Source organism: Magallana gigas, chromosome 8, assembly GCF_963853765.1.
Source record: "Magallana gigas chromosome 8, xbMagGiga1.1, whole genome shotgun sequence".
In the NCBI taxonomy this organism is placed as follows: Eukaryota; Metazoa; Mollusca; class Bivalvia; order Ostreida; family Ostreidae; genus Magallana; species Magallana gigas.
In genome coordinates, this window is record NC_088860.1 from 24,946,077 (window position 1) to 24,971,694 (window position 25,618).

The 25,618-nt window shown below is 33.6% G+C and overlaps 1 protein-coding gene across 12 annotated transcripts in view; it reads right to left on the reverse strand.

Moving 5' to 3' along the window:
- LOC105344231 (peripheral plasma membrane protein CASK) overlaps positions 1-25,618 on the reverse strand; it is a 77,016-nt gene that overhangs the window by 37,966 nt on the left and 13,432 nt on the right. For 6 of the 12 annotated variants that reach the window (XM_066069931.1, XM_066069933.1, XM_066069932.1 and 3 more), the window contains 9 exons: positions 20,377-20,489; positions 19,233-19,338; positions 10,074-10,151; positions 9,534-9,709; positions 8,946-9,002; positions 5,626-5,801; positions 3,859-3,978; positions 2,313-2,393; positions 103-199 (listed from right to left, as the gene is read on the reverse strand). In XM_066069931.1, the coding sequence (XP_065926003.1) occupies positions 103-199; positions 2,313-2,393; positions 3,859-3,978; positions 5,626-5,801; positions 8,946-9,002; positions 9,534-9,709; positions 10,074-10,151; positions 19,233-19,338; positions 20,377-20,489 (1,004 nt within the window). Of the gene's footprint in view, positions 1-102; positions 200-2,312; positions 2,394-3,858; positions 3,979-5,625; positions 5,802-8,945; positions 9,003-9,533; positions 9,710-10,073; positions 10,152-13,889; positions 14,844-19,232; positions 19,339-20,376; positions 20,490-24,570; positions 24,693-25,618 lie in introns of those variants that run through there. The other 6 variants (XM_066069937.1, XM_011451948.4, XM_066069934.1 and 3 more) reach the window with 3 other exon arrangements.

Here is a 25,618-nt window from a genome sequence, read left to right on the forward strand (position 1 = left end):
TATTTTTAAACATTAATACTGTGTCAAAAAAAACCCAATGTGTTCACATGCTTTAATTTTGCAAAATATTTATATAATTACATACTGAGGGAGATAACTCACCAGCAGAAGTTACCTCCTCTTCATTTATATCCGGAACCACTGGATCATTGTAAAATGTATTCCACTTGGAACTTGAAACTGCTGCCATGATTGCACCCTGTAACAGAAAAATTTACTAAATAACACAATGAACTTTAGTTATTTCATCAAAGAAATTAAATTGTAAGTTTTTTTTTCCTTTTAACTTCCATTGATTACAATGCAATAAAACACATTTAAAATCACTTCAGATGTACTGATATATATATATAAATGTAATGATGCTGAGTGCTTTATATTCTGATGTTATATATCAATGGTGTAGAAAAGAAAACAAAGAGTTTAGGAGTTCTGAAGAGGTAGAGGAACAATCAATCAGAAATGAAATAGATTTAGTTAGTTGCTGGTTTTTCTCAAACTTGCATTCTTTAATTTTTTTTAACATTTGAGAAACACAAGGTCTTCAAAAATTAAGTGCTTCTCAAAAATTTAAATAATTAAGAACCAAAAGTCTGAGAAAAACCAGTAGCTGACTCACAACATTTATGGAACCTTTCACCTGGTATTCAATTAATAAACTTATTGTAAGATGGCGGAGTGATATACACAGTTCACAATAACAGTGAACTGTAAACTACACTCTAATGAAACTGTACTGAACATTAAACTCACAGTAAAATTTGAATAATGTTATTATCATAAATTTCATCTAAAGTAAAAGGTTTTGGTTGCATGTTTTATTCACAGACAAACTTTAGAAACAATGGGCAATTAATAAGAAAAAGTGAGCAAGCTAACATACTGACACCCCCCTATTATTTGACAATGCTACCCATATTGAATGGCAAGGTATGCATTAAACTGATATAGGGCATTACATGTAACTTGCAAAATTCCCAGAAAAATAATGGATTCGGAATTTTCTGGTAATATGCACATCGATCGACACATTGCGCTCTAAACAAAGTTTCCCTAAATTCCATGCTGTAGTTAAAAAGGAGTTGAGCTTACCAACTGTTCATTATCATATTCAACATATGGCCAAAATTCTATGTTCAAAAGGGCAAAAAATCCCAGAAAATAATGAAATCAAAATATCCTAATATTATAATAATATGAACATCTACACATAATGTCCTAAATACATGTACCTACAAAGTTTCAAGAAATTCTGTGCAGTGGTTTAAGAGGAGTTGTGCTAATTACAAAAGAACAGGTTTGACAGATGGACTGACTGACGGACGGACTGATGGACTTGCAAAAAAACATTATACCCCTCAAACTTTGTTGGATGGGGTATAAAAACGTACTTATAACCAATTATTCTTGAGTTCTAGGAATATGGAAAAGTTGATTGTAACATGAATATCTTTAAACCTCTAACTATTATATGAATTACTGTACTTCAAAAGGTTTATTATGAACAAAGATAAAAGATAATCCTTCATATTTCACCAATGCACATATTTATGACTTAATTTGGGACATCTAAGAACAGTGTCTCTGAAGTCAGTGACTTTTCTGCTGCAAATTACAGATGACCAGCCAACATCAACGAAAATCATCATTCAATAGAAATCTTCTTGACAGACATTTCCTGAATTTGACAACGTAATGAAGTACAATACCAACCTTAGCCTTACAACAGTAGCCATTACTGGCTTATTATACCATATGATGGAAGTATTCATTGAAATTATTATTCCCAATCAAAGAGCAATCTAGAACCTCTCCTCAGTTTGGTTACCATGGCATTTGTCAGTACTGATATGTGCACACCTATGGACCATGTGTTCAAGAGTGAAACTCTGAATTAACAAGTACTATATACAAGGAAATTTTAACCTATTTGCTCTTACTGTCATTTAGCAAATTGAAAACAAGGCTAAAACAAATTGGCAAAGCTTTATAAACACAACTGATTTTTGAATGGAGAAAAATTAGGCAAAATTGAAAGGACAAAAATAACTGCATGTAGACCTTATCTTATTTATACCAACCTCACTACCCCTCATTCCCAAAAGAAACTTTCTAATATGGCCAAATCCTATCATTTGCTTCGCGTTACTTTGTGGTGTGCAAATGAGTTGTACTTGTTACACAGAAATTGGTAAAAACTCTCAAGAAGCACAGTTTGCAATCATATCCATGATATCACATTCATTGCCGTGATTGGTATCCAATGAGTCTAATTTTCCCCCCTCATAAAGCTGTCTTGTATCTTGAATTACCTTCAATTTCCGCCTGGAATTAAATTTCTTCAGTTCTTCTACCGTTTCCTGCAGATGAACTTTGGGGATTTTTCCTCTTTCCTACAAAATAGATGCAAAAGGTAAAAAAAAAAAGAAGATTCCAAAGGATTCCTTGTTATTAGCTTGCACTTGCATCTGTTCACAGTTTAACAAATCCTGTCTATAAATGGATCACTATAAAACTAAGTACATGTATCAAATTGTACATCCATGGTCGCCTGACATTTGTATACTTGTTATTATGTGGTTTAATTTCATCAGCAACCTAAACTTTTCTAGACACAAATTTTGCTTCAAAACAAACAGAGCTGAATCCACATCTATACATCTATATAGTCTGTGACTTTTCATTTTCTTCCATCCTTCCTTCATTGTTTCAACCTTTCATTAATCTGATTTTGTTAATTTACATACACATGCACATTTCTAATTAATGCTGATGCACTTTTGACAGATAAATGAAGAAGATACAAGGGAAAGTATTGATATTTTCCCCCTCTCATAGTTCACTCAAAGGCCTAGTTGGTCCTGGGAACTAAAAGACATGTTCTCATCATGCACACAAAGATGCAAGAGAAATGTATAAATAAACATGATCAAAAGAATCACAAAGTGGTAGCCCTTCAAACATCACACTTACCAATTTGTAGAAACACAGCAATAAATTAAGAGAATTAAGTTACGCAGGCATTCATATTTAACTAAAATCTAACTGCCTTTCATTAATCATTGAGACAATGCAAAAGTTAAAGTTTGGTAACAAAAGGAAAAAATTAAAAATTAGCTTGAATTACTAAATTCCCCCAATTTCAGTCCCTTTATTAAACAGCTTCATTTTTCAGACAGTTTTCCTAACAGTTTATTTAAGAATCATAAAATATAATGTATATTAACAAAGCTTGGCAAGATTTCCAGAAACTGTCATCATACTAATTATTACACCTGTATGGCCTGTTTGTTACACCTGTAACGTGTATGTCCTGATGTCTTATAGTGTGTACATGCTACCTGCGCTCTTTCGTACAAGGAACAAACTTTCCTTTAAAAAATTAACATTTTTTCTTAAACTTTTTAAAATGCAAAAATTTAAAAAAAAAGAACAGCATTAGAAAGGACTCAGTTTTGTTGTCAGTTAAAACTAGATCTTGAATTTTCATTTCAGATCATAACAATGATACACTGAATGTTAAATTTTTAAAAGAGTGAGGAAAAAGGTTATCTTTTCTGGAAACAAATTAGATTTCCTTTTCAAAAAAGTCAAGAAAATAAGTAAAATTATAAACCGACATTACTCACACCTTTAGATCTATTGTTGAAACAAAATAAAACAAGTGAAAAAGAATTGAGGGTCAAACAAGCAGTAGGCCAAATATGAACTTGCATATATTTCTTTGGATATGTTCATACATAAACAAAATATTAACTCATGCAAATATAAATTTACATGATAAAAGACATTGAAAAACTGATTTGAAGAAAATAAGTTTTACAGAAAGTAATTACACTTTTTTGCATTAGATTGTACCTTGACCCACGGATGTTGTAAAGCTTCCTCCACTGTTATCCGTTTCTCTGGATCCACCTCCAGCATCCGGCTGACTAAATCTTTTGCATAGTTAGATATATTGAGCCACTGTTTTCTCATCTACAAATATGATGATTGATTGATTAATTATTTCAATTACCTGTACTCTTCAAAATTTTTCACCCATATAAAGAGGCCCCCAAAAGCAGAGGGTTGGGGTTGGTGGTAATGCCATGGCTTGATTTGGATATAGACCTACACTCGGTGACCTCAGTCTTTGCTATGACAGAAATTTTTATAACATCAGCTTGCTATCATACTGACAATGAAAAGATGCATTTTTCTTATATTTTATCCTTGATCAAACAGCATATTATATACCCGGAATGTAATCTATCTTATTAATAAATTATTAAACTAATAAGATAAAGAAAGAAAGACATCAAGCAAACGTGGAATTTAAAAAAAAAATATTATTGAACCTGACCAGATGCTGCAATTTCATTCTACAGTATTGCATCATTGTATGAGTAAAATAAAATACCCAACCTTGACTAATTAATTTACTAAATTATAATAAATCTTATCTAATATTTTTCCAAGTGTTGGATCCAAATAATCAATTTGACCATGTGAACTGACTAAACTAGCTGGGAGCTAAAATTTTATGCCAACCTTGGGAAAAGTTATGAAAATTAATAACTGATATAAATTGTATATTTCCTCATCATGAGCCCACAAATCTCATTTATTATCATTGGTATTTGTTGTTATATACCCAAGTAGTATGGAACATGCAAACAGAAATACTCTTGTCAATATTCCACATCGTTCATTAGGAAACTGATCAATAGGGACACCAATAGTAAAAGCTTCAATATTAAATGTACTAGCTTTCAGATTAATTAACTTAAAACTCATCAAATATTTATGTGTGACCAATAGATGCTTTTTATCAAGGATCACTGCTTTGGTACTTCAATAAATTTACAGGCAATGACCTACCCAAGTTGGGATACACAGGAACTTTTTTGTATATCAGAGGGAAAAAACATTTAAGATACTAATTCAACTAAAAAAAGACATTTCAATTAATTGTGGTATATAAGGTGGTTTTGTACTTGCCTTCCATTGTGAATTTTTTTTCCACATTGAACATGAAAACACCATGGCTTCTCTAACACAGCCATATTTCTGACAAACAATGCATTATCATTTCAATTAACTAACCATAGTATTTTTTCATACTTCAAAGTAAACCCACCCAAAAGAAATGATAAAGCCCTGCTCCATGTCAATATAAACATAATATATACACAGAACATGTATTGTCACAGTGACTTTGAAGTTTTCCCACACATAATCAAAATCAATTATTTATTCAAACCATAATAATCTATAATAGTAACTATATTTGACAAGGTCTAATATCTGCCCAAAAATTTTACAAATGTTTAACTTTCAGTATCATCATATCATGAATATATCTTGAAAATACATTAATAAAATAGTAGCTATTACAACGTTTTATATACATGTCATCATGGCTCAATATACTTGTCCTTCTCTTTTGTCATGATAAAAAGACCAATTTCTGTTTATCACACACATAAAAGATAGTTTTTCTTTTCCTTCAAATTTGGCTTCGCAATTCATAAAGCTCAAGGAGCTCAAGAACCTTACTTACACACATGTCGTGGTTCAAATAATTTTACTCAACATAGTACATGCATTTAACGGTAGATGAGAAATGATATCGATACTTACATGATAGCTGCCTTTGACAATTTGTTCAAACAGGTGGTCCTTGGTGCCGACAAACGGTGGGTAGCCTCCCAGGAGGATGAACAGCATCACACCACAGCCCCACATGTCCACTGGTTTACCGTAGGGCTGCCGCTGCACCACCTCAGGAGCCATGTACTGCGGTGTACCGATACGACCTGAAACGATTGTGTTATGTTTACATGGACAGTGGAAGAGCTAGAGACACAAGATTTTCCACTGTATCTTCTTATCTCTCACATTATATAGAGCCAACTGGTGAAGTTACATTATTTATAACCTAAACTACATATCAAAACTTACAAAAAAGTTTTCATTAAATTGTAAAATCTATAAATATACTATTCTAAAAATATTATCTATAGGTGTATACATAAAAATATATCAACTTGGAATCCATAGGTAAGGAAATTAAAAATCTGAAAAAAAACATTTTTAACAAAAAATGAAAGTCAAAAGATCTTTTAAAATATCTATTTTACAAAAATTCAAATTCTAGAATTAAAAAATATCTAAAACAAACAAATAAGTTTTAATTTCATATGGCAGTTACTCTATGGGGATATTTTTTTCTGAATTAAAGACTGGAACATTAACATTCGACATCATTTTGTGGGATCTAACACAATGGTTTCTCTGTCAATATGATACATAGGATTTTTAGTTGTGTTGCACATCAGGGGAAGCACGGGTTAGTAGATAAATGATATTTATCATACTGGAGAGCTGCATATATACACAGAAATAACACCCAAGCTATGAGGATCAATGGCAATAGACAGGCCTGATAAGCATACAATGAAAGCATTAAGTTGAAATGTGGTAAGCGATCGCAGAACAATCAAACAAGAGGCCTGTGGGCCACATTGCTCACATAAGCAATGGTAGCACTTTTGAGTAGACGTCTTCATCGGTCATGATAAGAAAAGAAATGAAGTGGATTTTCAGAGAAAATGGCTAGACAATGATGAAATATAAAATCACTTCCTTTTTTAAGATAACTTATTTTAAAGGTAAAATAAAACTTTTTTTGCAAATATCCTACCAAAGAGAACTAATCACAAAGCAATATTTAAATGAAGCACAAGTAAAATGTATTGACATTCCGTCAGGTTTAACAGACTCTCTTTGCACTCTAAGTCTTCTATACTGTTGGTTGTAATCTTTCATTGCACCAAAATGCATGTAAATGAAATATCTAAATATTGAAAGATATTCGAAAATGAACTGTATGACCAAAACTATTGACAGCTCCCATTTGATCAGATAATCTCAGTTCACTTGTGTGGCTTAGGTGAGATAAAAAAAAGGGAAAAGTAATGAAACAGCAAATTAAAAAGTTCTCTCTAAAGCACTACAAATGTTATTTAAAGCAAAGACACAATTAGGTACACAAGTAAAGAAGCATGGGAACCTGGTACGATCCTAATTAAAAATGTCTGTAACTAAGATTATATAGGCAGTACATGGTTTCCCCTATCAACATTCCTCGACTTACCAGTTCCCTTATGCTAGATCTTTTAGTTATCAAAGGCAAAGACACAGTTAGATACAAATAAAGATGTATGGAACCTGGTAAGACCTTATTAAAAAAAAAGTAGCTTGGATTATAAAGGCAGTGATTTCCCCTATTAATATCCCTTGATTTTTTCAAATAATGCTGTTATGCTATAGATTAAACAGTTTGTCCTTGGAAATACCGTAATATTATAAAGGCAGTGGTTTCCCCTATCAATATCCCTTGACTTTTTCAAGTAATGCTTTTATGCTATAGATTAAACAGTTTGTCCTTGGAAATACTGTAATTAGTTTTAATACCTTAGTGGATATGTAAGCTGAAGGTATGAGTTTGAATGTGGCAGTGCTTTTGGTAGGGTAATTTTATCTACCAGTACTTATTGTGAAACCCTTATCTTAAAATGTTACTTATCTCTTACAGATCTGAAAGTTTATTTGGCTGTTTGTTAATGTAGCCCTCTGTTATCAAACCTTCAATTGTTGTACAGCCATACTATATCTTCAATATTGAAAAATTTTAAATTATCTTTGGATGTGGAGTCGTGTATATTCATAGTGGCTCACTTTTCATGGATTGTGCGGGTGCCCCTTAATACCAATGTTGTCAACAAATAATGATGAAATTTGATCTATATTAATTTTATATCTACATGTACCAGTTATATGAATGCATCAAAGGAATAATGTTTCAAAAACCTGTTTAAAAATTGTTGTTTATGAAAATTAGCCCCGAGAATCTAAATGAATTCACAGCCTTAATTGGCATCCTGGCTTGCAACTTCCAGTGAGAATTTTTAAGTGGTTAACAGCACATCAAGCATCAATATTGTACTATACCGAAAATGAGCTCCAGGCCATTACAGTGACTATTTATTATCCCCTACCTCAGGAAATAAATGATTGACTCCACATATTACTGTATTCAAATTTTCTTCATTCATCTACGAGGCCAATCTAATGGACCTAATCAAGACTTCGTAAAACTAGATTCATTCAGGCAATAAAATTCTCATTGATTGACCATATCCTCATGCCCTCAAAGTACAGTACAGTTTTACGTACTACATATTGTGTTACTGACTAACCAATCTGTACATTTTTTCACATTTTACAAATTTTAGCATTGCGGTATTCAACAAAGTTTGATGATTCAATAACTCCTTTTCATATGAATTGAATATTCTTAAATAATGCAGATTCTAGAAAACAGAAAACTATGAAAAAAATTAAACTTAAAAAAAAAATCCACTAGTGCTGTGCTTAAAGGTTGGTCTCTATTCAGTGCGGATATATCTTCAAGTTATATAAACATGAGTATGTTTTTGTTTGTAACTTTAATTTTATCTTTTTCTTTCTTCTTTGAATTTTTACAACGGTGCAAAATCTAATTTTTTATTGTAAATAATATCATAGTCTCTGAATGACTTCTGTCATCTCTCAAATATTATATTTCAATCATATATCATTGCCTTAGGAAATGAACTCACAGATGAGAGAAGGATACAGTACAAACTATCAAAATCTTTTGATGATATTTTTCAATTATCCACATTTTACAGCTTCATTATTTTCCAAAGAAGAGACTTTTGAATGAATGAGCAGTAATAGTGTGACTCAGACTGGTGTATGAGCAAAACAATTGGTCTTTTTTGACTGGTCTACCAATATACAGCTATGGTGAGGTTTTGTAAGGAGTGTTGAGTGTTAGTAGCCGCTACCATCACTTGCCACACAGCGGTGTAGTAATACAGAAGTACACAGAGAGAGAGAGAGAGAGAGCTCACCGACTACATCATTTCTCAGATCAAACCAGGGTTCCAACCCATGCATTATTTCCTCATCTGTAATGTCATAGGCAAACAACATCAATAGAGGGGTGGGCACAACATTCAGGTTACACTGTATATATGTTAGCAAATAGTGACAATCAAAAACAAGGGTGTTGTTACAAAATATATACGGTACTTCAGGGTATAATAAAATGTGTACATGATTACTGATCTAGGTGAGACATTTTCAGTTAAGAAATATAGCATATATTTTTTTCAGTTATTAGTAATGATATGATATCAATTTGATACACATACACACAAGGCATACATAATTTTTTTTCCTTAAAAAAAAGGTTCCTCTTTACAGAGTAACAAAAGTCATAAGAATTGGATCATGAAAATTGAATGCTGTTAATTTTCTTCTTCAGTGATCTCCAAAATTGAAAATGTTTATCAGGGTCTTAAGTCACTATGGACTTAAATATATTATCTTAGTCATGCAAGACAAGAGAAAGTTTTACAGGCGGATTGAAATGAAACAATTTTTGAGACTATTGACAACAAATACAAAGTGAGATATCTGAGCAGATTGAGACAAACCTCCAGAAATCAGGCCACCCTCAGGAACCTGAGTGGCCACACCGAATCCCCCGAGTTTGACGGGGGCGGAGTTCTCCTTGCTCGCAAGCAACACGCAGTGGGGCTTGAGGTCTCTGTGAATGATATCATTGGTATGGCAGTATCTCAACGCATCCAAGATTTGTCTCAGGTAATGGCTGCAAGAAACATTACTTGTCAGATATGAGGTATGCAAGGATGAACATGACCTATGAAACATGTCCATTATGTGAATATTTCTAATCAATGGACTGGAAGGTTTGACAAAAAATAATTGTAGCTTTACTATGAAGTTAAGATCATACAAATAACATAGTTGGAAAATCATTATTCCATATCTTTATTATCAGCCTTTTCACTTTTTTCACTTTCCTAAACTTAAAACTATTAAGTAGACCCCTCCCATCCTTTCATGTCATAAGCTTTTTAGCTTTAATTTTTTAAGAGAAAATTGCATGTAATCAGGAAATTTTATAATCACCATTTGGTGCTGAAGACTTTTATAAGCAATGAATACTGTACCTGGCCACAGCTTCACTGTAAACAAAGCCCATTGAGGCTCTCTTGACAATCTCAAAGCACAGATCAGCTCCATCCATACTGTAACATAAAAGGGATGCATGTGAAAGTTGTTGTAATCACTGGAAAATGACACAGGTGATATTATCACTGACAAACAAGCATTCTGAGAGTATTGCATAAGCAATACACGTCCCCTACCAGTTTGTAGAAATTTGTGAGAACAGTGCACTGTTAAGCAGAATATCATTTTTTGCCGTCTTCTATACCTCGAATCAACAGACCAACCCAATAACGAACCCGATTGTAATTATACAAAAAATCCTGTAGATTAAATTTACAACACAATGCTTGACACTAAATTACAGAATTTATTTGTTTGTTAGAAACAATAAAAGGAATGGTCCAAGTAATGCACAATATTATTACTGACTACATACTTTTCAATACACACCGAACCCGATAAAGAACCCAAACATTAAAAAATTGGAATATAAAAAATTAATTTTCTCGAAAATATGTCAATCAGACACTCAAAAGTGTAAACTTGATCTGTTTGACATTTTGAAGCTGTTCAGCAAATTTCATATTATTTCTCAAACGCATAAAAAAAAAAGTGTGGAAAACTGAAGTGGGATAGACAGACAGACAGACAGACGGACGGATGGACTGATGGATGCAGAGGAAAGCTATAGTCCCCTCCGGAGAGTTGTATTCACTGACAATTGACATAGGTTTTTCAGTCAGTGACAAATAGCAAGGTGTTTTTAATCATTGACAAATGATAAAAGTGTTTTAATTCAACACAAAATAGTTAATGGTAAAGCTGTTTAATCACTGGCAAATGAGATTGCTATTTTTTACACTGACAAATGACAAAGCTGCTTTAACACCTGACAACAATTGGCAAAGGAGTTTTATCATCGAGACACTGCATCTGATTTTAGTTCTATTGTCAAACGTATCATGTAAATTATTTACCTAAGACTTGTTTAGCAGAGCAGGTGCTTGCAAGCGCTCGCCAAAATTGTATTGTAGGAATAAGGGCTTTTGGGGATCCATTGCGAGCACCTTGCTCTGCTGAACATGCCTCTGTACTAAAACTTTTCACTTGATAATCATAAACTGATCAAATTTTCTATGGCCATTGGGTCAAAATAAATACTTGGGGTACCTGTAATTTTGACAATGTTTAAATCAGAGGTGCAATTCACACGACTCCTTAAATTGCCAAAAATCTGAACTAAGATCACTTTCATGTGTTGAACAAAAATTTATATTTATCTGCCAAAAATATACCAAGAAATTTTTACAATAGCAATAGGAAGGTGATAAAGGCTTGTTTATTAACTCTGATCCCACTTCTTTATCACTTATTAGCCATCTCCTGCACATAATTCTCCAGATATTGGGTTTTTTGGTTCTGATTACATGACAAGCCAGCGATATGAGAAGGAATCATAAAAAGCTCATGTTGCTATAGAAGAGGAGTTTGTACGGAGACTGACAGCTCAGCAGGGAGGAAATCATTATGGTATAGCTGGGCAAGGACTGAACAGACAATAGTCCTAAGCACTTCCATGCTTATGTGTTCAGTGTCCACCAATTACCCCCAGGACTGATCCATATCACTCACAGAATCAATCCAAAGTGTTGGCGTTTTGCGGTAAAATGTCCAAAAAATGTAGTTTGAGGCTCTATCACAATCTGTATAAAGGCATCTTATTGACACTATAATACTGCAATATTTCCATCATCAATTCTTTTTCTAACACATCTATGAATAAGTGGTAGACTACTAAGGGAATCATTTATTTGGTGGTGGTGGGTGGTGTTTAGTTGTTGTAATTTTTGTGAATTAGTGAAAAATTTACCAGTTTGTGGGTGACCACATAAGAAAAGTCTAAGCTTTCATGTACATGCTTATGCATATGCCAAGATCATGATGTAAAATGGTGGTCAGTTAGTGGTGTCAAAAGAAATTCATGAAGATTCAACAGTATAACACTTGATAAATTGTTAAATGATATGATACCGATTTTTTCTAGTCCATCAGAAATAAGACAAATTTCTTCACCATTACTTAAATTGTTTTTGCATGAAATAATTACTGATGCAATTCAATTTATCAGTCTGCGACTCCCCGTTAAATATTATTGACAGCCGTAGTATATGACGCTGAATAATAGATGGTGAAAGAGCTTAAGTTTTGACTCACAGTAGCAGTATTTTTATTCAAAAACAGTCATGTTCAACATTTTATGAGATGTGATGCTATAAATTCCTCAGATGCCCAAGTCCCATGATAATGATACATGGAAAAGTGTAAATAATTTAAAGTTGATTCCCCCCTTCTCTTTACAACCTATGTCTCCATACAAAGAGGGTTCTTCATCCAGAAACAGACTCATGCAAAGACACCTTAGGGATGTTACAGCCAGAAGATGACATTATCTCAGCCGGCACAACATCTCTTAGAAAATTTACTGCACAAATTGGCATTGCAGTTTTAAGCACAACGGGTATTAAAGTGTTGTACTTTAAAATTGTTAAAAAAAAAAGCTTTTAGCTGGGTCACCTAGAATTGAATTTTTCAAAGTACAATAATTGATTAAAGATTAATTTCGTATTTTGAAAAATATTTTTTTTTTTGAAAACTGACATCAAATGAAACAACATGTGGAAGAGTGCAAGAAAGAGATGATATCAGCTGACTTTGTAATTGTTTTTCCCCTCTAGAGACCTATAATTGATTTTTCTTTATTCCACAAATTAAAAGCATAGACTGTCATATATAGTGTGTCTTCACGGGTTGCCACCAAATTATTATTGATTTAGTCATTACCACTTTTAGCATTATCACTACGCGTGTGAGTCGACCTTTTTTATGACACAATTAGCAAGAATAAATTCTACCCACACTCATACAAAACACAACTGTCTTTACTTACGTGTATAAAAAATATTTCTCTCTTTTGCATAACCTGTCTTATTTTATTGATCTTTTATCTTTTCAAAACTTTTTTATATATTATATTCTTGTGAGATCAAACAGTTATGTGACTTTTATATGATTATGACATTGACACTGAAGTTACAACAAAATAATGAAAAGCAGCTTGCCTATTCGAGATAAAAAAGAAAAAAAACGACCAAGAAAACAAAACAGCAATATGGCACTACAGGAAAGTCTTGATACTGCAACTGTTAAATTAATTCAAGATACAGAAAATTCCTTCAATCAGACAAATTATGAAGAGCCCTAATAAATTAATATGCTCTGCTTTCAATTAGATCTACCTGCATGAACATTACAAGTGAATTGCTTTGAGGATCAAAGCTCTAAAGAGAGGATTAAGTTTTTAAACCGTCTACATCTAACATATAAAAAAGCCCTATTAGCTATTTATTTTTCATCATCATAATCATCATAATCAACTTAATTCTTGTTGCTGGAGTAGAGGAATTTTCACCCCCCCCCCCCCACCCCCCCCCCCCCCCCCCAATTTATGGAAGGTGAGCTAAAAATCATTATATAAACCACCAGATCTTGAGTTAAAATAGGTCAAACATTGAAAAAAATATAGGTCAAATAGAAGATAAGGAAAATCATCCTGTATGATACAATATTCAAAATTCAAAAAGAAAAATTAAAAATTTAAAGTTAAAAAAGACATAAATATATAAGTAGTTTTATATGTACATTATTGCATGCACAAACATGATTTTTATCTTTTGAAAGAACAGGTAACAAAGATTGGTTTGTGGCCAAAAAAAAATACAAAAACAAAAGAAAAGTAAAAAATAAATAATACCCACCTCCTAATTATGAGAGATTAGATAAATCCATGTTATCAGTTTGATTACTCAGCGCTTAGTGAAGAACAATAGAGATGTGCCAAATAAAAAATAAAAAAACGGAAATAAAAAAAAAGACACAGGGAGGTCTCCTCATCACTCTGTCGCATTGATTTCACCACGTTCCAAAGCAGTCAGTTTGTCTTCAGCATGTACCAGGGACACTTGAACGGGGTTCACTTCCAACAACTCAAAAAAACATTTTTAAGAGGAGGATCTCAATCATCACCACAACAAACTATAAATGCTTAGGCTGCAGGAAGATGATACCATAGTCTTGTGTATGCATGGCTCTAGCTGTTGTACTATGATCGCCTCTTTCTCCTCCTCCTAAACTCCTTGGAAAATCTAATTTTGCGTATTCCCCCCAGAACTCACGGAGACTGATTAGTAGCTCTTCCCTGTCCCATGAAACTTAACACTTCCTCCGATGAATCAAAGCATACAGACATGTCCTGCTGCACACCTCCTAAATTAATTAGTGCATCCCAATTGTTCGATTGATTTTCTCTTACTTTTCTTAAAGTCTTTCAATTATGTATGATTTATTTTTTTTCTAATGACACTTAATGGTCCATGCAGATCTCGAGATATAACACAATTGCAGTAGATAACGAAATTTCTTTTTTTTCAACTTTGTCCAAACTCTTTGGGCTTACCTCCAAAAAAAGCATCAGGGGGATAGACAGCTTATGAATGTTAAATCAGGCTCAACATTTTTCCAATTACTATTCTCATTTTTTCCATGATAAGATCCCATTCTTGCTTGACTAACGGTTTCCATATTGTTCACGAAACGACAAGGGAGTTCGTAAATAAACTTCCCATCAGTGATCACAAAGAAAATGACCCCACCCTCTGCATCATTGTCTTCTCATTGCACATAAGCATCCTCAAACATCCTCAAAGTGTACACAACAACACTGTGCAATGTAGCAACATCAATGTTTCACCCCTTTTAACTTTTCATGAAGGCACACGGTTGATGGCTGCAGATGGATATTTATTTAAACATATTGATCTAAAGGACAAAGACAGATTCCAGATTGCAAACAATGTATGTCACATATTTTACCTTCTGATTTAGTTACTAGTAAAACATCTGCAAAAACTTGATAAACACAGAATGTGTTTTTTATTGACCCAAGAAAACTGCATGAAAGAGGTTCTTTCATTTCATTCCGTAGAGGATTAAAAAATAATTCATAAACTGAAAAGCAATACATGCCTAGCCCTACATCACATTTACAATAAACATTTGAAAAGATCCAAAGAAAACTTTGATGGTTAATTTGACCTTGACATGGAGTCCATCTTGTGACCTTGACCTTTATTTGATGAAATCTCAAACACACAGTCACTGTATCTAGGGTTTGGCTTCTTCATGAGAAAAGTTAAAGTTAGTGTCAGATGGGGATTCCTTTACTTATAACTGCAGGAAGTAGAGTGCTGAGAACTCACTTTTAACCTTTAAGATTTTAATATGGAATTATGCTTCCCTACCTCATTGGCAAATACCACCAAGGATTCTAATATTATAACAAAAACCTGAGCATGCAGCGAATCAATAACAATGCTATCCTTATCAGTAGAGGGGAGATAATATGTTATATGCTTGTTTATCGTGTACCTAATCCACCTTTTTACTAAGCATTAACCCTCAAGAGAAAGACCATTATGTAATTAAAAGTGCTTGTGGATCATGATGGATCATATAGTATCAGAGTTTATTTTCAAATGATAATTCATCATGGTTTTAGTTAGAAAGCCAGAGGTTGCTTCTGATGATAATTAAAGCTAAAACCTTTATTCAATTATTAAATCTGTTAACAAGTGAGTTACGTCACCTTATTAGAATTTCTAGTTTCTAAGGATAGAACAAAACTAACGTTCATTTTAAAATGGAATGTTTTCTTCAGTATTTCTTTTAATTGCTTGCTATTTACTTTAATTGCTTCTGCAATTTCCCAGTTACCATAAATAAATTAGTATCTGTCAGCTGGAAGACAACATCTGAGGCATCTACTTCCTATAGCATGTTATTTATTTGAAAGACCTGAGTTTTTGCAATGAGATCAAATTGATTTAGCTAATGTAAAACTAAGTGATCAACTGCTTCGTTGATTCCATGACAATGACCCACAAATCGACAGGTAGATAATTAACATAGAAAATAACCGTATTAACAAATAAAAATAAATAAATCGAGAGAACATAGCTTTTTTGATGTTTGATTAATTCATTTTTTTCACCCTCTCGCTTTTCATTAGATGCAATGTGTACATAATGCATGAATGCCAAACAGTTTGGCTCGCAGAAACATCAAGTCTATTAAAACTCCGGCCTACTGATGCCCTTTTGCAAATTACATTAACATTAATTTTTCAAATGAAATTAACTTTCTAAAACATTTTGACAAACACGAATTGCGAGATAAAAAGCCGCGTCTTGTGAAGAACAGTTATTGTGTAATACTGGGATGTGTTTTGCGGCTTCACATTCATAATGCATAAAGCAGAGGCAAATTGTCGCTTCATGACTCTATAATCTCTGCCACTAGAGCTTAATGAGCTCCAGGTTGTTCTGTTATACGTAAATATGCTTCAATTCACCGAAATTACACACTATGGAATCAAACCTAAAGAGATCAGCGGAAACAAATAAGATTGTCTTCTCTCTTCACTCCTAGCTTCATTAACTGAGGTATATGGTAGTTGTGTATATAATTATTTCTTGATCTCAGAAACCATAATGATATTGCAATTTGTCAATATCCAATGAAGACAATTCATATTTGTAACAGAGTAACAAAATCAACCTCCTACTTCAATTTTGCAAGTTGAAAATTATAATAAAAGACGACTTTCGGTTACAAAAATTATCCACACCATTTGTTTCATTTCAATCTCTATTCAATAAATGAGATTTTCAAGTCCCTTCAATTTTTTTTTTAAATCATTAAATTCAAAACTGTCAAGAGAGAAATGAATTTATGAGATTATCAAATATCAATGTTATGTAATTATGATATGCATCATTTAAGAGGAATTCATTTCAGCATCATTCATGTTCCAACAAGCCTTTATGTCTACCAGTGCTTAATCAGTGGTTACTGGTAGCATTTTTTTTTATCCAAATCTTGGATATATATAATTGTATTGTTTCATACATTGGTATTTCAACTTAATTTCAATTGATCATGATCCAACAAAACTAGAAATGTTTTTTAAAAGGTGTTTTATATGCAACAGTGAAAACGTCCCTTGTAAGCAAATTTGGCAAGCATACCGTAATTGACCAGAACCCTAATAATATAGACCTTTCAACCAAAAATAAAGTGCATGCATCTCTTGTTCTCCTTTCAAATCAGAAGATTACGTGCATGCAAGCTTTAGTTCAAAGTTGCAGACAGACTCTAAGAAAAATGGAAACCCTTTGGCTGCATTTTACAAAAGAACTTAATATGATAAAGTCATAAATATTCACAGTCCTATGGTTTGGTTATTAACTAATACAAAGATATAATAGGGTACAACAAAACAATGAAAGTTCTGTAAGGCAATGTTTATTTGAGTGTCTTGGCTTTGAAAAGAAGGACAACCCTTCTCAGTGGATGAAGAAGACAGAGTTACTTTTCTTGATTCAACATCTATGGTTCTTAATTACCTTCTTCAACAAAATACAGAACATGCGATGTGATCGTTTCGTGGGAGTCTTTTGAAGTTTGACTTTGATTCATCTCCCTGTTATTTCTACCAAAGCCAATGAGAAGTCAGAAGTCCTTGGAATAGTTAATCATCAGTTATTAGATGTTACTCATGTAATTTTTACGAGACTCTAACTGTGGATCCCTGTGATTAGCCCTTTTGATGGGTACAAGCTTGGTATAAAAAAACTGTTACACAAATATGCTTAAGTGAACTCTGATTAAAAAAAAAGAAAATGTAACAAATATCTGAATCTTTGTTATCTCGGCTTTCATTTGTCAGTGATCAAATAAAATAAACCCAACACAAAAGAATTGCACAATCCCCTTGTTCTCCTTGGCATCAATACACATTACATGTAATGAAAAGGATCATTTACGCCGCAGAGGGAATAAATACATGATTATTACTAAAGTAACCAGATCCGGACCCCATCAGCTTGATGTGTGCAGATCATTAGATCAAGTGAGAAGCAAAGCTGTCCGTATAGTAACGTAACGTTCCATTCAATGCATTCATCATAGCTGCATCTAGCTCACTTATTGGTTAGAAGTAATATCATAATGATTTCATAAGAAAAACATATCTAAGACTATGGTTTTGTATTAGTACCATTTATAAATACATATATATCATTTTTTTTAAATTAGCAGCTATAACATTCATGAATGTAAAAGATTTTTTTTTAAAATTAGGCCACATTTTCACAGCATCCTAAATTAGTTTTCAAAAAGGGTAATACTGCTATGTAAAGCTAAATATTAATGGTGATCTGAAAAAGTTTATCATATTTATTGGTTTATTTGGCTTGATTGCTTATGGAAATTAAGAAATTTACAATCAAAATTCATGTGAAGAATCTAAAATAAACATGAGGCCCATGGGCCACATTACTCACCTGAACAAAAATTCCTGGTATCATTCTATTTCAGTTTTTTTTTTTTTTTTACATTTTCCCTCAATATTTCAACAATTAAGAATCTACACTATCTTAGAATACTTGCATAATAATCAAACAAGTTGTAGCATTGTAGTTGTTGAGAAGATTTTTAAACATTTTCCCTCTATACTTCAATGTTAAACTTTGAACCCCTCTCGGGGCCTTGGTATCAGTCCATGGGTACTAAGGGTCACGAATTTAACAATTTAGAATCATCACTTTGTATACAAGCTTTGGTGTATATATTAGCATTTCTGATGAAGTGGTTCTTCAGAAGATTTTTCAAGACACACGCCCTTTTTTACTGTTTCGCAATTATCTCCCTTGTCAAAAGGGTTTTGCCTTTTATTTCAACAATTAAGGTTCCCCTTTCCATTAAAATGTTTTGTACCAAGTTTGGTTACATTTGACCCAGTGGTTCTAGAAAAGAAGTCAAAAATGTGAAAAGTTTACATACAGACGGACAGACAGACAGACGACGGACAACACTTGAATCTTTGGTTCATGTGAGCTAAAAGCCTATGGGGAACAAAATGGTTATTTTCAAAAACAAAGCTCTGTTCTTCAAACAGATGGCATGGCAGATAGACAGATGGACAAGCTGTTTGCAATGTACCCCTATTTTTGCAATGAAAGTCTCTGGTGCTCTGAACTTACTATTCAAACACCATGTACAGCATGCCATCTGAGCTGTAGGTTTCCAGTAGTTCCACAATATGAGGATGCTTCAGCATGTGGCATATACTGGCTTCCCTCTTCAGGTCTAGAACAATGATAAAAAATAATAATTTTCAAATACATGTTCTTTATATTTTTAATGGAGAATATCTAAAACTGATCATTTACATAAATGAGCATTAATTTGCATGGCCTGTCAGATTACTGTACACTTCTGTTCATGCCTTAATTCTTGTGACTGTGTGTTCCTTACTTAACCTCTATAATGAGGTGTGAACATTAGGAGATCAATTTCCCCCTCTATTTACTGTGCTTTTAACTTGTAAGTATTTACCTACTCTCTTTATAATAATGAGGTGTGAACACTGAACATAGGAGATTAACTTGCACTTATGTTCACTTTGTTTTGTATTTTCCTTCCTTACCCTCTGTACTGAGGTATGAACACTAGGTGGTTACCTTACAACCTCTGCTAAGTGTTTACTGCTCTGATTTTGTGAGGTCCTTACTTTCTCTCTGTACTGAGGTATGAACACTAGGTGGTTACCTTACACCTCTGTTTAGTGTTTACTGCCCTGTATTTGTGAGGTCCTTACTTACCCTCTGTACTGAGGTATGAACACTAGGTGGTTACCTTACAACCTCTGTTTAGTGTTAATTGCCCTGGTTTTATGAGGTCCTTACTTACCCTCTGTACTGAGGTATGAACACTAGGTCGGTACCTTACACCTCTGTTTAGTGTTTACTGCCCTGATTTTGTGTGGTCCTTACTTACCCTGTGTACTGAGGTATGAACACTGGGCTGGTACCTTACACCTCTGTTTAGTGTTTATTGCCCTGATTTTGTGAGGTCCTTACTTACCCTCTGTAATGAGGCATGAACAATAGGTTGGTACCTTACACCTCTGTTTAGTGTTTACTGCCCTGATTTTGTGTGGTCCTTCCTTACCCTCTGTACTGAGGTATGAACACTAGGTTGGTACCTTACACCTCTGTTTAATGTTCATTGCCCTGGTTTTGTGAGGTCCTTACTTACCCTTTGTACTGAGGTATGAACACTAGGTTGGTACCTTACGCCTCTGTTTAGTGTTTACTGCCCTGATTTTGTGAGGTCCTTACTTACCCTCTGTACTGAGGCCAGGACTTGAGGTGAATTTGGCAACATCTACAATCTTCACAGCAAACTGCTGCTTTGTCTCCCGGTGAATGCATCGCTTGACTACGCTGAATGGACCTCTGTAATGGAATGATAAGAGATTTTAAATGAGTATAGCCATACATGGAACTATCAAAACACTGGTTCTACTGCAAAACTTGATAACAAATTAAGTTATTTCACTATATATGTCCATTCAAGATGAACTTAATCAATTCCTCATGCACCTTCCATTGAGAAATTGAATTGTTTGTAGTGGCTGTATTTGTTGAACCTGTTCATGTATCAATACATGCATGGGACCAGTATTACCAAGTTTCATAATCTTATAGAATTATTTCAGGGAAATTTTTAAACCATTGACTCAAGGTAGATTTATACACCATGATTCTTTAAATTTCAGAATTCCTATGTAGTACCGGTAACTAGCCATCCAAGAATTTCAAGAGTATGGTGTAATGGGTACAAGTTCCCTATTGGTATGATGATTATAAACTCTAATGTTTATATTGATTAAGTATTGCATAAATCCCATCATAAAAAACAACAAAAAGCATTGAAACTGATTAATTTGAACACCTGTTTTTAGTCAACCTTGATCTACAGTATCAGCTTGTCACTGAGAAGATACCAAGCAAGTATAGAATTAACCTTAACGGAAATCTGATGTGTTTGATAGATAATAAATGATTAGTTTCAAAATTCAAAGGGTCATAACTTTGCTAGCAGTGGGCAAATTTTGGCAAAAATTGATCCATAAACAACCATCAATATAAAGCAATATTATGTACACATCAAAAGTCTGCTCATGTCTAGATCTGCATAGCTACAATGATTCTTGAATTCAGTTGTGAAAGAAAGATATATAGGGGTAACACTAGGCCCAGGCCATTTCCCAAAAGTGCATTGAAATGTGGAATCAAAATTGGGACCTAGTGACAGACAGGCAGACGCATGCAAAGAAAACCTTGAGTTCAATCCAGTTTTATTGGTTTGGGGCAAATGAAAATTGAAATAATTTATGAATAAGTGCAGGTTTTTTAAGTACCAGTATTAACAAACATAGGATGTTGAGTAGAAGAACACAATGTTATAAGAAGGTATTTACCAGCTCACAATGTCTTATCAGGTTTTTTTATTAATTGAAGAGCAATAAATAATTATACACCAAATTCAGTTCAGTACTGGTACATGTATTACTTGCTCTTTAATTGATGAAATCAAATTAATTTCATTCACACCATAAATACAAAACATCTGCTGCATCTGTTTTTATTATGGTACCCAAAAACATAGAGTGAAATAGGCCTTAACCTAACCACATGTATTGATCCTGCAATAAGGCACGGAGGCTGTTACTCAAAGTCCCTCAGATGTAATGGAGCATTCCTTCTCATCAGCTGCGTGTTAATTAATAGAGATGAGTGCTAAGGTCAACAATATCACTGTGGCATTACCAAAGTACCCATTCACTGAGGCAGGCATCAAATGACCATAGAGCTCCCAGTCCTCCTTAGGTTTGTGTATAGTTAACAGAGCAATAACTCGACAGACTTACTATATGTCTTTTAATGCAGCAATAGTAAAGTCAATCCACTCGATAGATATTCCTTAATAATCAACTTATACATTCCCATCTGAGGCATTTCAATAAATTGGGGTAAATGTACTATATAACATGTATCCCTTAATTTACATTAAGTGCTCAAACTCCCCCACTAAGTCACATAGTATTGTCATCTCATACTAAATATCTGTCGGAGCAAAAATTGATTACCAGGTATCTTTTTTTATGCATTGTGAATACAAGTACCGATACATGTATTAAGAATTATTGTATTTTAAAAAATCTTCCAACATTTCAAATGTTTCTTCTGAATGAAAACCTATGTTCATTCTCAAGACCAACTGTTGGTTTCTGATGATGGACATGAATGACTTTTCTGGTTTGTTTCAATTAGGAAAATTTGCCAAAATATATATATATGCAGATCAATGCATATGTATCACAAACTCCTTTTTTAAAATGAATTCACCTTCTCGATAAGAACCACATGCCAATAAATATACATTGTATTACCCAATAGTTTTCAAGGGTGAAACTTGAATCCAAAATTAGCAACATCCTTCATTTTGGACCTACCAGCATTACACCTACAGGATAATACCTTAAAACACAATGATATACCAATGACACAAGACTGTGTTCATCGTTACAACTGATCGACTAAAACTCGATCATCAGTTGTTTTCAATTACTGGCTAATCAATCACTACATGTTGGCCATTCCCAAAACTTTGCCGCATCTCATCTGCTTCCAGATTTAGAGGATTTCCCTTAGCAAAGGTTTGCGATTTGAATTGTACCTGACAGTTTTGGAGGGACGAGCTTAATGCATACTGAGATCTCGAGACCAAGGAAAGGCAGTGTGACAAATGGACTTTCAGTATATAGTTCTGATTTTACAAGATTGGATCTATATACTCAATTTGTCAATTCTCTAAAGCTATAAAAGGAAGAGTGTCTGACAGATGGACTATCCCTAAAACAAGCAAGTTTAAAAAAGGAATAAATTCAACAGGATTGTATGCTGTCAATGTACAAGAAGAATTGTGGATATTTTGATTGAATTAGTTCACAAAAAAGATGCAGATCAATCTAACAAATAGATGACTGTCTAAAAACTTGCAAGCGTTGCGATTCAACAAAATTTGATGTTTTCCATCTGCATTGTGCAAAACCAAAATAAAGAGCATCAGAAAAATGGATATCTCCAAGATTCCACAATATTGGATGTTGTAAATCACATTCATATGGAAGAGGCATATGGACAATTTAGAAATCACATACAGAAATACAATCTAATGAAAGAACAATCACTAAAACTAGCAAGGAAAGGCTTAAATTGACGATCAAGACTCAAGATCTTGCAGTATCCAAGATATCAAATGTTACTCAGATTAACAATATCTTATTATAATAAATCAATTTTGAGGTACAAATTAGTTTTGGGGGGTTTTGACTTTGAACATGTTTTTGACAATTGTACAACTGAACAGACCTTAAAAATGGAAATCAATTCATAAGTCTCTTTTGTAATCTATAAAATTGTTTGGACTCCATAAAACAGTAACTTAGACGTAGGGGGTAAACTGATGGTAACTTATTGAACCATATATTGGCTAGGGTTCTTCCGCTTTGACACTATGTCTCTTCATTATCCCCAACACTGAACAGCCAATGTGATTTATTAATGGTGAAGCAAAACTGATGCTGACATCTTTTTGCCATCAAGAGACCACCTGGCTGACACATTAGATTTTCAGCAACTAAAAGTCCATTTTTCACTGGAGCTTTATCCAATAGACCATTTCCTGGTCCATTTTTGTGCCAGCATGGATAATTGCTTCAATCAAAAGCTGTCAGCTGATAAAAAATTACTAAGGCCGAAACTTTATGGTGAAGTGAGGATTCGGTCTTTACCATCACAAGCCTTTTTTCATGGATAATGGGTATCATAGATTTATAGAGTTTTCAATCCTGTCCTTGAATGAAAAGACTTTTCAAATATTACAATTCATGAAAACTTAAAATATTTGGCATGCCATTAATTACAACAATCCATTGAATTCAGATTTTTAAAACCCAAAAACTGGACAAAGCCCTTGCAATTTTTGGGAAAGGCAAAAATGATAATAAATTTCCCTGTTCGGCTGGTATGAATTCCCACCTTGACAAGAGTTCCAAGGTCGAATACCCTTAATATTACCCAAGGATGGGATCTTCACACATGAAACCGATCGACACAAACAGTCATGTAATCATTATAACTGCATAAAACTTGAAAACCTTTCAGTCTCCCGATTTGAGGCATTGACAGATTATCATGTTTAATGCAATATCAAGATGTTTGTAGAATACACCACAAAGAAATGCCTCACAATAAAGCCACATCAATAAAATTGTTGAGAGCTAGGTTTGAAATAACACATATATTTCCTACCCCTTGAGCATTCGACTGAAAATCAACCAAGCTTTTCCGAAACACAGTCAAATTTTCCAACATGTTAAACTCTCCCACTGTTTCAGAGTCCCATAGGACTTAAATAATCCAAGCACTAAATCAGGAGACAGAACAAAAAAACATAACACATACTAACCCAAACAAATTTCCAAGATGCCTTGAGCAAGGACAGGGGCTGGGAAGCTTCCCACAATCCCTCAAACTGACCAAGCTGCTTCCTGGGCGGCAGCAGGGCCGATCCATGGCTTTTTTTTATTCTTTGTAATGGGGCGTAAATAATAACATTGATCTAATAACAGTATGGGCCGTGTCTGCAAACACTTTATACCATTGGAATGGCAGCCCTGAGGTCTCTTGAGCTGTAAGTAATTTCATTATGCAACCAGTGCAAAATGACTAACATGAACAATTTCCTTCTTAACAGTGCATTCAACTCCTCATTTTTATATTAATAATCAAATGCCTTTGTCTTTGAAAACCAATATCAGCTTTGAATGGGTTTTTTTTTTGCATATACATCCCCGTAATTCTACAAAATGCATATTCTGTTGGGAATATTACTACGGTAGATATATACTCCAGCTTTCTCTGCTGGCTGGTCCTCTTAACATGTCATATGCGGTAACAAGTACCCACAATCCCTGACCAGAAATGCGAAGGAGAATTCTCCTAGGTAATTATCTAATGAACAATTTAGAGCTGGTTGATGTCCCTTATAGGAGAACTCTATGCCATGTTCACCTATTTAGAAATGTTAATACCGTAGTTCAGTAATCCAAGATAAAAATCATGATAAAAATATTTCAAAAATTACATCATGTTCAGCTGTGCCACCTCCTGAACACATTTTAAAACTATATTTTCCTTTAGAAAATTTAAACAAAAATTGGAGAATATTGTACTAGATTTAAATCTGCACATGTACCAAGTTTTGCCAAAATTGTTGTATCCTTATTTCAGGCTAATTATCTCTTCCATTGATCATGGATCAAATTCACTTCTAATATTTTGTTGCCATACAGGATTTATAAATTTGAAGCACTTGAATTGCATTTCTAAAATTCCCAAAAATCAATACAAGTACATACATATATATTTTTAAAATATGTTATGTGACCAATATATGTGAAAGAATTTGTTAACTTCTACACAAAACTTGTACATGCAGGTTTAAATTAAAGTAT